This window comes from Eubalaena glacialis, unplaced genomic scaffold (assembly GCF_028564815.1).
Source record: "Eubalaena glacialis isolate mEubGla1 unplaced genomic scaffold, mEubGla1.1.hap2.+ XY H_3, whole genome shotgun sequence".
Classification (NCBI taxonomy): domain Eukaryota; kingdom Metazoa; phylum Chordata; class Mammalia; order Artiodactyla; family Balaenidae; genus Eubalaena; species Eubalaena glacialis.
Window position 1 is genome coordinate 1504077 of NW_026871157.1, and position 12463 is coordinate 1516539.

Consider the following 12463-nt stretch of genomic DNA (forward strand, 5'->3'; position numbering starts at 1 on the left):
GTTTGTCTATTTGCATATTCATTTCTCAACGTAATCACAGCATCCTGTGATTGTGCTTATGCGATCTGTTTATTTCCACTTTACGTCAACCTTTGAAGATAACTATTATTTCGTGCTCTCTCTCGCGGAAACGCAGCCGTAGGACCAGAGGAATAGCCGACCGGAAGAAAACCCGGGATTTAGCTAGAACTGACAGGCACGGAGTGGGTGAGGGCTGGGCGAAGGCGACCTCGAGGCCCCGCCTCCCCCGGGCCCCCCGACCAGGCCCCGCCCCGCCTTCTCAGGGCTCCTGCCGGCCAGGACCCGCCCTCTTTTCCCGGGCCCCGCCCCGTCGCCATGTTGTTCCCTCGGTGCTGGACGGGAGCAGCTGTAGTCGGACCCGGGCAGTGCCGCCGACGTCTGCTGCCGGCCGCGTCCTCGACCTTCTCTCTTTCCTCACTGCACCCGGACGGGCCGGCCCGGAGCTCCCGGACTTCCTCCGTGTGGCCGCGAGGTGAGCGGGGCGCCGACTCCCCTCGGGGCCGGGTGGGGGCCTAGGAGGGCTGCGCGGGCGTTAGGGTCTGAGAGGAGCCCGCGGGCCGCGTGTGCGGTTTGGGCCTGGGGCGGACCTAAATGTTTGGGAAAGTGAAACTCCAATCTCCATAGACACACACATGCACACCTACGGGAAAGAGAAACGTGCAGTCAAGTTGGACAGAGACACAGACGCCTAAGAGACACACCTGCATTTACAGACCTGTTGAGAGAGACACAAAAATACACAGAGCCACACCATCTTGGGAAAAAGACACGCATGCAGACCTGTGGAAGTACACACATAGACACACACCCACATACCTGGGGAGACAAACATCCAAGGATACAACAGTCACATACTTAATGGAGACTGAGACAGACACATCTCAAGGAAAGACACACACACCTGGGGAAAGGTATGCAGACAAGCACAACAAGTACACCCAAAGACACACATAAAAAGACCAACACGTGTATCTGGGGAGAGATGCACTACAGACACTCAGACACACAAACTGAGACACACACACACACACACACCTGGGAGGAGAGATACCCAAACATCCAGAGACACTAATACACAGGGAAAGACAGATACATTCACACAGGTGGGAGGAGACATGTAGACACCAAAGAGAGAGACACACCCGAAAAAGAGAGCTGCACAAACACCTGGACACACAGAGACACCCAAGAAAAACACATTATCCACACAGACACAAAGATTCATACACACTATATAGAATGACAGACACACATAATAAGTGACTGGTGAGAGACTTACAGACACCCAGGAGAAACATATTCATGCACACACATACCTGGGGAGAGACACACACAGATACCCAAGACAAACTAGTCACATTCACACCTTGGGAGAGAGACATATACCCAGGAGGCACACACTCATGCACACACAGACCAGGAAAGAAAGACACTTAACAGATACTTACTCTAACACATACACACATATGTGCACACTTACGTGCATCTGAGGAGAGATTCCCTAGATTCCAGGAGATACACATATACCTCAGGGAAAGAGACACACATACCTGAGGGGAGAGACACACAGACATCCAGGAAATTTATATACACACACATACCCCTGGCCAAGACATAGACATAAACAAGAGATAAACACACATACACACACCTCAGTATACACACAACCATAGACACTGACAAACCTGGGGGGATAGAACATACACTTAGATATGGGAAACAGATACCTAAGAGATACACACACACACATATAACCAGAAACACACAAATACCCAGAAGTACACTTCATTTTAGGAAAGACAGACACATATAGTCCTGGAGAGAGACACAGATACCCAGGAGATAACACACTTCATTGCACACAGACACACCCCTTCATCTGTGAAGAGAGACAAACAACCAGAGACACACACACTTTGAGTAAACACAGACACAGACCTGTGTAAAAAGATACTCAGACATCTAAGAGACACACAAATACAGACAGCTGGGGAGAGAGACACCCAGAGACACATATTGGAGGGAAGATATATATACACACAAACCTGGAGAGAGAAACACACACCCAAGAGATACATACTCACATGTGCACACACACACTTAGGAAGAGAAACATACAGACTTGGACTCACAAACACATATGCGCAAACACACACCTGGGAAGGGAGACATAACACCAGAGAGACATACATACCCATGCACACACCTGTGGAATAAGACACAAATTCCAAAGAGGCACACACTTGGGGAACAACACACACACACCTGGGGAGAAAGACACACAGAGACACATATGCTTCCAGGAAAGAGACACATATCCCTAGGTAGGGACACACAGACACTGAAAAGATACAACATTTGGGAGAGAGACGCATGCTTAAACTCACAGGGATAGAAGTGCACAATATCCACAGTAGGCACACACATAGACCCAACTACCTGAGAACACACATAAACACAGACACCAAGAGAAAGACACAAGCATCCAGAAAGAAGGGCGTGCACACACACACACACACAAATACCTGGGTGGAGACAGGCACATATACCAGCGCACAGGGAGATACACCTATGGGCAGAACACCAGCAGCGGGAAAGGCACTCTCTCCAACTTTTGAGGAAGCACTCATACATGCCCAAAGCCCTGGAAACACAAACATCCACACAGAAGCACAACAGATCACCTGGGACAAACACACTGCAGCCTTTCCCACCAACACCTAGCACAAACATACACACCCCAGCCTACCCTAACCAAATTCTACCTTTTAATTATTGTGTGAGAAAATGGACACATACTTAATACTTGATTTTGGTGTCCTTTGACATTCTATCTAGCTGAGCATTTACTAACATGCTCCTATGTACTGTGTGTCTCTCTTTCAAATTTGTGTGTGTTGCATATGAACACTCAGGTGAGGAGTTTGGAATGTAAATCCAATCCTGGTGAGGAAGGTGTGAGATTTGGGGCATTATCTGCTAAAGACTTTGGCTGAGGTTTTCAGAATTGTGATTTTTTTTTTTTTTCCTTTCTTCCATCTTTGTGAGTACAAAGGCAAGAATTAGTGGAAGTATTAGCTTAGTTTTGTTTTTTGAAATGACTATAATTGTTTTAAGGAAAATAACTTTTCTTCTTCCATTTTCAAATGGCACTTGACGATAATCTTCTAATAGGACTTAAGTGTTCTGATAAAATCAATGAACAGAATTTGATTTTTTTTAACATTTATTTCTCTGTTTCTAGCACCCATTGTAATGGATAATGTCTGTTGCCTGAAATCTCAAATTTGTTCAGTGAAGCAAAACTGTAGAAGTAGAGGAAACCTAGAACTGTTCAGTCAGGGACTTTAAAGAATCCTATTCTTAGTTTCCCTGTTAGAAGCTTTTTTGAAGTCATCAGCACTACTTATCTAGAACTCTCTGTGTCTTGTTTAGGTCCCCAAATTGAAGACATTGGTGTGGGAATCTGGTGCTTTCAGTATTTTTTTGTAGACATCACTTGATTGTACTAAAATTTCCTGGTTCGCTGACTTATTTATTTCGGAAGAGTTTTATGATTTGGGTATACTTTGGTTAATTATATGGGAAGTTGGCGTAGACTAGTGTAAACTAGTCAGAGTATTGTGGTCTAGTTCTTGGAGACTAGGAAAATACCTTTGTGATCATTTAATGTCATTCTCTTTCCATTCTTTTTTTTTTTCTTTCTATCTCAACCACCTATTCCATCTAGACTTCAGCACTCTGGTTGCCAGAAGACAAGTTCTTTTAGTTCTAGAAATTTTTTTTAACTTCCTCTCATTTCTTACTGTTTATGGGGTAGCCATTCGGGCACTGGATGTTATGTACATGTAAATCCTGTACATACATTACTTCACTTAATTCTCATACCATTCCTATGATATTATCTTCATTTCACAGATGAGGTATTTGCTGGGGCAACCCAGCTATCCAGAGTTAGCAGGTTTAAGGGCTTAGTCCTATAAGAGTACACTCACTTCAGACACTGTTCAAAAGTTGCAGGTTACCCACACTTCTGTGCAACTTTGTTACAAATCAGAGGTTCCTAAGTCCTCCCCCACCCAGGTGCACTGATTTGCTGGAATGACTCAGGAAGGTTCTGTACTTATAATTTTATAAAGATACAACTCAAGAACAGTTACATGGGCATGCCACTCTCTCAGCACATCATTGTGCTAAACAACCCAGAAGCTCCCATGGCCTCATTGTTTCAGAATTTTTATCAAAGTTTTATACATACACATGATGGAATTCGATCTCCAGCCCCTCTTTTTTGGGATGAGGTGGAAAAAGACTATAACGCTGAAAGTTCCAACCCTCTAATCATGTTGTTGTTTTTTCTGGTGTTACAAAACCAGCTTTGCCTGTTGCACAGCAGGCCAAATGCTGAGACGTTGAGGTTTGTAGCAGAGAAAAGGTTTATTCTCAAGGCAGCCAAACAAGGAGGTGGGAGAACAACTCTCAAATCTGCCTCCTCAAAGGCAAGAGGGTTGGGATGTTTATGGAATAAACAGGGTGGTCTTAGGTGTGGGGAAAGGTGATTGGAGGTAGGGAAAAAGGTTCTGTATAGACCCATTTGAGTTACATGTTTCTTCATGAGATGCATGTTCAGAAGATGATGGTATTAGCATGGTATGGGGTGGAGATTTTGGCCCTCTGACGTCAAAAGGGCAAGCAAGCCTATTCTGTGCAGGCTCCTGTTGTCCACGTTGGTTCTTTCTAGTTTCAGCCAGCTTTGTTGTGTTACAAGAAGAGCGGTTTTTAACATGCTGTTCCCTTAGCTGCTGTTCTGTAAGATACGCTCAAGAATTTGTGTTAATCACCAATTTCTGTTAAATCTGTGAGGCATGGTTACCGGTAGGTATTTTAACCCATGGGGCATCCAGTCCTCATCCTGAAGCTGTCTAGGTGCCTGCCAACAGTCACCTCATTAGCAGAAGTTCAGGAGTGGTCAAAAGCATTCCAGAGACACTCCTTTTACTCAGGAAATTGCAAGGGTTTTTAGGAGTTGTCTGCCATGAACTTGGGACAAAAATTTTTATTTTACCATAGTATTCCTGAGATTTTATGTTATATAATGCCGGACAACAAGGACTACCTGAGAAAGTTCACTGGATGGCGATATTCTCAAGGTGGGACAATGGTTAACTATGAGGGCATGTTTGTAGGAGTGTACACACTTTAGGGCTGCATGTGCCTTAGGGCATTTAGATGAAGACCAAGGAGAAGCCCTGGATTGGCCACTGGTCTCTGTTGACTTTGCTGACATTCAGGAGGATAGAGGGGTTCAGAGGGTGGATGGTTGATTAGGCACAGAGCGGTAATGGGTAGTGATGGCAGAGTAAGTTGGGGCTTGGAATGCCTTTTGTAAGCCAAGTGAGCTTCAGTGCCTTGGTGGGGACAAACTGGAGCATCACTGATGGAGAAGTGGGGTGAAGTGAAATTTCTGGAAAGCTATCTGCAGCACTTTTAACATGTATCCTTATTTTGACCTGGTGACAACTTCCTTGCACATGGAAACCTCTAATTTTCTCTAATTCTATGCCAGACATATCTGTTCTCTTTAACTATATCTTGTTGGGAAATTCCCGTTGCCTGTTTTGCACTTAATGTTAAAACAGCATAAATATACAAACAGTGTCCAGTCTTCTTTATCCATTCATCTGTCGGTGGACACTTAGGTTGCTTCCATGTCCTGGCTATTGTAAATCGTGTGCGCCAGAAACCATCATGGAGACACTGCTTTAGAACAGCCCACACTGGAAACTGGTTCATAGTCTCTCACTAACACAAGTGAACACTGCCGATTGTCCTCTGGCCTTGGAAGTTACCGCTTCTTTCTTTAACTGAGCGGCAGGTGAAGTAGCTCTCTCTGTTACAGGATCATGTTGGATGAAAATGTAATTCCCCTGATGGCTGGAATCACGCAGCTCCGGGAGATGCTCACACGTGGGGCCTGGTCTGACCTAAGGAGCCGCAGGGGCAGAATCCCTGCACTGTTTAAGCTGTTCTTTGGGTTTTGGTTGGGTGTTGTACTCTGTAGCACGTACCTCTCATTGGTAAGACTTGTATCAGTTATAACGCAAGTGGGTTTGTGCCCGGATTGTCAGCTCCCCCAACTACGAGCCCCACCTGCCAGGGCCTGGGTGTGGCCTGCATCCTGAGTGCCTGGCCCGGGGAGGAACGCACTGAGGACGCCTGCAGAACTGCTTTCCTACCCGCTCCACGCACTCGGCTCCTGGGAGGTGCCGCAGGGTTCTGCACATGTGTGATGGCAGTTGCATTTAAAACATGTTCAAACTGTGGAAACTCTGATAGAACTTAGGTAGACTCAGGTGTGCTTTATCTGTGTGTCAGTGGATTGGATACTAGTAGTTCTGCCAGGTTCACTTGTTTTTGTGCAGATCTTGAAGTAAAGCAAGCAGGTGGAAGACTCTTCCCATTGCTACCCCTTCTTTTCATTATACCTACGACAGCAACAGGAGAGCCCTCTGAAATAAATGCAAAGGCAGCTGAGACTGCCGCGCCTGTGGGTTAACTACTGGGCTTTGGAGTTGGTCACATTCCGATCTCACTCCCCACCCCTTGACTAGCTGTGTGACCTCGAGCAAGGACCGTAAAGTCTCTGAGTCAGAGTCTTCATCCATAGGGTAGGGTTAATGAGAGGCTTGTGAGGAGTGAACACAGTGAAGCAGTCAGTGGCTTGCAGGGCTCAGTCAGTGTTAGCGTGGTGGTGGTGGTGGTGGTGGTGATTTTATGCTTAACCCCCAAATATCAAGATTCTGAAGGGTATCATTTTTTCATTGATTGAATTTATAAGTTGAAGGCTGCTTTACGTAAGTCCCACAAAAATGCCCTTTGCTTTTAAAAAAGGGAGGGACAGGGGTTTGGAACTGTTGGTTTAGACCGGAAGAGGCTAGTACTTTAGCACAGCTCTGCCTAGTCGGCACAGGAGACCTTCATCCTGAATTTGGTCTGTAGGACTAGGATCCGTTGGCTTCCTAATGTCTACCTGCGTTGCCCTCTCGTTTGTTCTGCCCATGACTCTTCTGAAATTTGACTGAAGAAATGGCCATAAAAGAAACTACCTCTTTTCTATAAAACTCCCAGTAAAGACTTCTTCATGTGTCCATTCCACAGAAACTCCCTGCACTCCTATAACGAGCCTGGCACAGTGGTGAACCGCTTTCCCTGTTGTCCGTGTCCAAGTGGATCTTCCCGACAGCCCTAGAGGTAGGTACTGCTGTCACCAGAGTCCCCAGAGCTGCAGGATGTCAAATAGCCTGCCCACGAGTCTGCGCTCTTGGCCTCTGGCACAGGGAACCAGTTTTCCTTTTTGACAGTGGGCCTCCATTCGCTCACAAAATTTCCTGTCTGCCTTGGCTGCCCAGAAAGAAGCTTCACGAAATTCTGCACTGCCTTAGTCTTTGCCTGACTTTTCCTGTGTCACATTGGGTGCCTCTCCCTTGAGTGGTCCTTCTTTTTTCCTTGTTTGTGTTAGCTTTATTCTGTGGAATATGATTATTCTAAAACACTCAAAATTTGGGCAGATTTTGAGTAATTTATATTTTACATTTCATCTTAACCAAATTTTACAGCTGTCTAAATGGGATACTTAGAAAGGTAGGATGGGTGGGGGCAGGTGAAAAACTTGTTGGGAAAAAAACAATGGTTAAAGTGTAGTATTTGATTCTAGGACTATTTTTAGGCTGAGAAGGGTCATGGGCAGCTTTCAGGTGCAGTTTTCCTTTTAAATTAAGAATCTAGCTACTAATGGAAGTCAGACATTTCTTTTGCATTTTAATTCTTGTGTTTACTCTTAAAGTTATGAAAGCAGATTGAGTGTACATTGCTAAGGTGTGCTTTTTTTTTTCTGATTTTTTCTTTGCAGATGATGATGTTTGAACTGAACAATTAAGGTAAGATTATGGTTTTTGTGACATACTTTTCTTATTCAGATTTCTTTATAGGGTTTAGCTGATTGCTAAAGTCATGTTTTAGCTTGGGTGAAGATTATTGCCTTTGGGCAGTCCTTCTAAACTGGAGTATAAAAGGCCTTCATATTACATTTTAAGGTAAGTTTTGAAAAGAGCGTTATCAGGATACCTTTATTCATTCAGCTTATACTAAAGAAGTTTCAAAGCATTTTACTGTTTTCAGAGAAGAAAAAGGGAACATTTTGAATGTTCATAAACTCATTATGTTACGTTAATGTAGAGATTGCATGAAGCTAGCTTTTGTTAGATGTCAGTGGGAAATAGTCTGTATAATTATCTGTATCACCATGCGTATTTATGTTCAATGCTGCTGTTAGACTCGGAGAGCTGTTTGTGCCTGTGTTAGTTGTTTGAGCAAAGGCCAGCGTACCCCCAAATAGGATACCTGGGAGGCCCTAAATTATACATGAGAAATGTAAAAAATTGTACCCTATTTCCTGGTGTGTGGGGCTAGCGTATCCCAAATTTGTGTGATCAGAATAAGGGCACAAACTAGGAAATCCCACATTATTATGAAAAAAGAAAAGAACTATGAAAGTGTCCTGATAGAGTTATGAATTACAAATCTCAAGGAATTTCTAAGACTTAATTTGGTAGATGTATGTAACCACGCATCTGGGTGGAGGTTGTCAGATTGCACAGTCTGGTTTATAATTTGATGTACAGATCCTAACAAGTTGATGCTGTACAATGAAACTTTGTGTCCAGTGAGGCAGTTAGAGACTTACTAAAATCCTGAGATAAATGATAGACTAGAATTCAGCACATCTGTTACACCCTTGTACCACAAGGTGGAACGTCTGTGTTTATGTAGCTTCAAAATCGTGGGAAAGGAACAATCTTGGGATAGGGGGCTGCTGGGGGAGGTTCCCAGTGTAGGGGAGCGGTTCTGAGGGCCCAGCGGTTAGTGCGTGTAGGGGATGACGGTGCTGAGCGGTTCTGAGGGCCCAGCGGTTAGTGCATGAAGTGGGGTTGGGTTCGCCAGCAGGGGGAGCAGCACGTGCCAGGACGGAGGCAAGGGCGAGCGTGAGGGCTGAGCCTGTGGATCGGAATCTCACTTCCATCTGGCAGTGCGTTTCTGAATGGCTGATGCCGAGAATGGGGAGCAGGGCCAGGTGTCTTGCCGTAGAAGTTGGACTTAGAACTGAATCTCTGGAGAAGCACTGAAGAATGTTAAGGAGGGAGCGTTAGATGCTTTCCTTATGTCAGAATAGTTGGTGTGCTTTTTTGGTTTTGCTAGTCTTTTTTCCTAAGTTGAAGTCGTGTAAGCAAGATTCCAAAGAATTAAACAAAGGAACCGATTTAGTGCACTGTTACTATGTCAGGAAATTAAAGGGCTTGAGATAGTTTCAGTTTCCTCTCTAATATTAATTTAGCCTGAGCATTGGGCAGAGCCATCCACTGAAGTCGAAAAGCCTCCAAGTAGTATGCACTTTAATTGCCTCACACTTTGTTGGCCAATTTAAATTGTATTAATTATAGTAGTAATTACTGTAGTAATTTAAAAGAGCTAATAAGAGTTAGGGACAAGTTGCCACATATTTATAAGAGTAGTGTGTAGCTTGTAGTAGGAAATGCAGAATTCTTGCACATTATACTGGGTCATACTTGCATATAACCAGGCGATTGCCAGATAATGTTTGTTTACTGCAGTGATTTTGCAAATTCATCCTAGTCAATGCAACAATTATTGTTCATGCTTTTATTACCTTCCCATTGAGGGATTCACAATATCTACTTTCATGTTCAAGTTAATTACCATTTTTGCTCTAGGGCTGTGCTGTCCAATACAGCTGTTGGCTCTTTAAATGTGACTATTCAAATTAGTGAAAATTATATAAAATTTAAAATTCATTTCCTTGCTCCCACTAACCACTTGTGGGTAGTGGCTGACATATCAGACAGTCCAGATGGAGGACATCTCCATCGTTATAGAAAATTCTGTTAGTGCTACTCTAAAGGTTGTCTTCTTTTACAAATTTTAATATCTTAAAAGCCATTTAATATTGAAATATTTACAGATTAATTGATATAATTTGATTCAAAATAATTGGGCAGAAGGGAGAATGGGACGCTATGGAGGAAACAAGATTTGCTGTAAGTTTATAAATGGTGAAGCTAGGTTTAGGGTCTGTGAGGTGTCATCATATTATTCTCATTATTCAGAAATTGTGTATGTTTGAAAATTTTCATAATAAAGAATTAAAACAGAAGCCTTAAATAGGAACAGTGCTCCCACCAGCCTACACAAGGGCATCTGAATCTCCGTACCCGCCCCACCCCGCCCCCCGCCGGGGGACTGGTGGCGGGGAGGGAGTTAGTCCTGCCCCAGGGCTTCCCCTAAAGGGTACGCATGGTACCACATTTTTGTTTAATGTTCACTTCATTCCCCCTCAAAACACGCAAGTAACAGCCCAGGCGCGCATTTGTTCAGAAGAGTTGGAGCTGCCCAAATGAATCTTGTGGGTAGAATGTGCTAGGTTATGATATTATATCAAAAATTCGAGTGGTGCTGACATTAATGTTAGCCAACTCAAAATAGTGTTCCTAATGAAAAGAACAGAGTCCTTTACTCGGTGGTTGGCTTCGATCTGTTCACAGCCAGATCAGTCAGTTGTGTCTCTGGTTTCCTGCTTACCAGCTCCTATGGGGATGGCGCTGGGAGAGAGAAAGAGGGGGTTGTCTAGAAACCCCCTGGCCTGAGAGGAAAGCCATCAGTGAACACTGTCACCGTGCCACCAGAGAGCTGTTTGCAGTTGCTACAGAAACGTGCCCACTTCGGTCTCCCACTGCATCTGTAACAAATGGTGGCAGGGCTTATTGTGAGCCAAGAGGAACGGTTGAGAGGACAGTCTTTGGGGTCAGACTTGGCCTTGAGTGCTAGCCTCAGTCAGCGGTGACCCGAGGAAGGGGAAGAATGAGCCCTCAGCAGCTGTCAGAGAGAGTGACGGTCGGATGGTGCCTGGCACGAGGCGGAGGGCTCAGTAGGTGACGTCTCTTGCCGTCCGGTATTCCCTGCGCAGAAAGGAATTGGGGCTCTGTGTTTTATTTCCCTTAGACACTGACATTCATAGAGGCATGTAGAGCCATGTACAGGTCTAAAGGAATGTAATGGTACCCTTTTATTTTACAGGGTTCCGAAATCAGAGATCTTGAGATTAAAATGGCAGGAAAATCATCGCTTCTTAAAGCAATTCTCCTTGGAGATGGTGGAGTTGGGAAGAGTTCTCTAATGAACAGATATGTGACTAATAAGTTTGATGCCCAGCTCTTCCATACAATAGGTGTGGAATTTTTAAATAAAGATTTGGAGGTGGATGGACATTTTGTTACCATGCAGATTTGGGACACGGCCGGTCAAGAGCGGTTCAGAAGCCTGAGGACGCCATTTTACAGAGGTTCTGACTGTTGCCTGCTTACTTTTAGCGTCGATGATTCTCAAAGCTTCCAGAATTTGAGTAACTGGAAGAAAGAATTCATATATTATGCGGATGTGAAAGAGCCCGAAAGCTTTCCTTTTGTGATTTTGGGTAACAAGGTTGACATCAGCGAGCGGCAGGTGTCTGCAGAAGAAGCTCAAGCCTGGTGCAGGGACAACGGCGACTATCCTTACTTTGAAACAAGTGCAAAAGATGCCACGAATGTGGCAGCGGCCTTTGAGGAAGCAGTTCGAAGAGTGCTTGCTACCGAGGATAGGTCGGATCACTTGATTCAGACAGACACAGTCAGTCTGCACCGAAAGCCCAAGCCCAGCTCATCTTGCTGTTGAAGTTCGAGAGGTTGCCCGTGCGATCTAACCAGCTCACACACATGCACAGATAAGCACAGGGTGGAGACGAGAATTCGTGTTTGCAGCGATGGATCACGTACTCATGAAATTAAACTAGCCATATTGCTGCCTTGTTAGTGGGTGGGAGAAGGGACACATCCACTCCCAGGAGAATCTCTTTACTCAGTAATGGCACCTTACCTTTATAAGTTGTAACGGTTGTCTAATAATGTTTAATTTAAATATGTATGTCACAGAGCTAATAAATGAGATGACCAAGACTTTATAATTAAAACAAAACACTTGAGTATTCTAGGAGTTACTGTTTTTTCCCCGGGAAAATGGAGAACTACTTTTTCTATGTGTATATTTTTATGTAATTAGCACTCTGTTCCTGGTTCAGGGAAAACACGTCCTAAAGCAATAATGTTAGATATTAAAGATTAAAATCCAGTGCATTTGCCGTGTAGTTGTGTGATTTGAGGACGTGTTCATTCGGTTTAGAATTATGTGCGTGTTTGCTTTTTCATTCTACGTATCAAGAGTGATCTCACTCATAATCACTTGTCGTTTGTGTGCCCTCCCCCGCCCCCCAACACAGAAGCCGGCTTTATCACTCTTGGAGGAGGTACTGCTTCTGGATTGTACTGTGTGTGCG

At 44.3% G+C, this 12463-nt stretch overlaps 1 protein-coding gene across 1 annotated transcript; it reads left to right on the top strand.

The window, feature by feature from the left end:
• The first annotated feature begins 332 nt into the window (after nt 1-332).
• LOC133082996 (ras-related protein Rab-9A-like) lies at nt 333-12187 on the top strand. The gene is made up of 4 exons (XM_061179662.1): nt 333-493; nt 7180-7272; nt 7931-7958; nt 11170-12187. Exon 4 carries the CDS (start codon nt 11200-11202, stop codon nt 11803-11805), a length of 606 nt encoding a protein of 201 aa, XP_061035645.1. The 5' UTR covers nt 333-493; nt 7180-7272; nt 7931-7958; nt 11170-11199; the 3' UTR covers nt 11806-12187.
• The last annotated feature ends 276 nt before the right edge of the window (nt 12188-12463 follow it).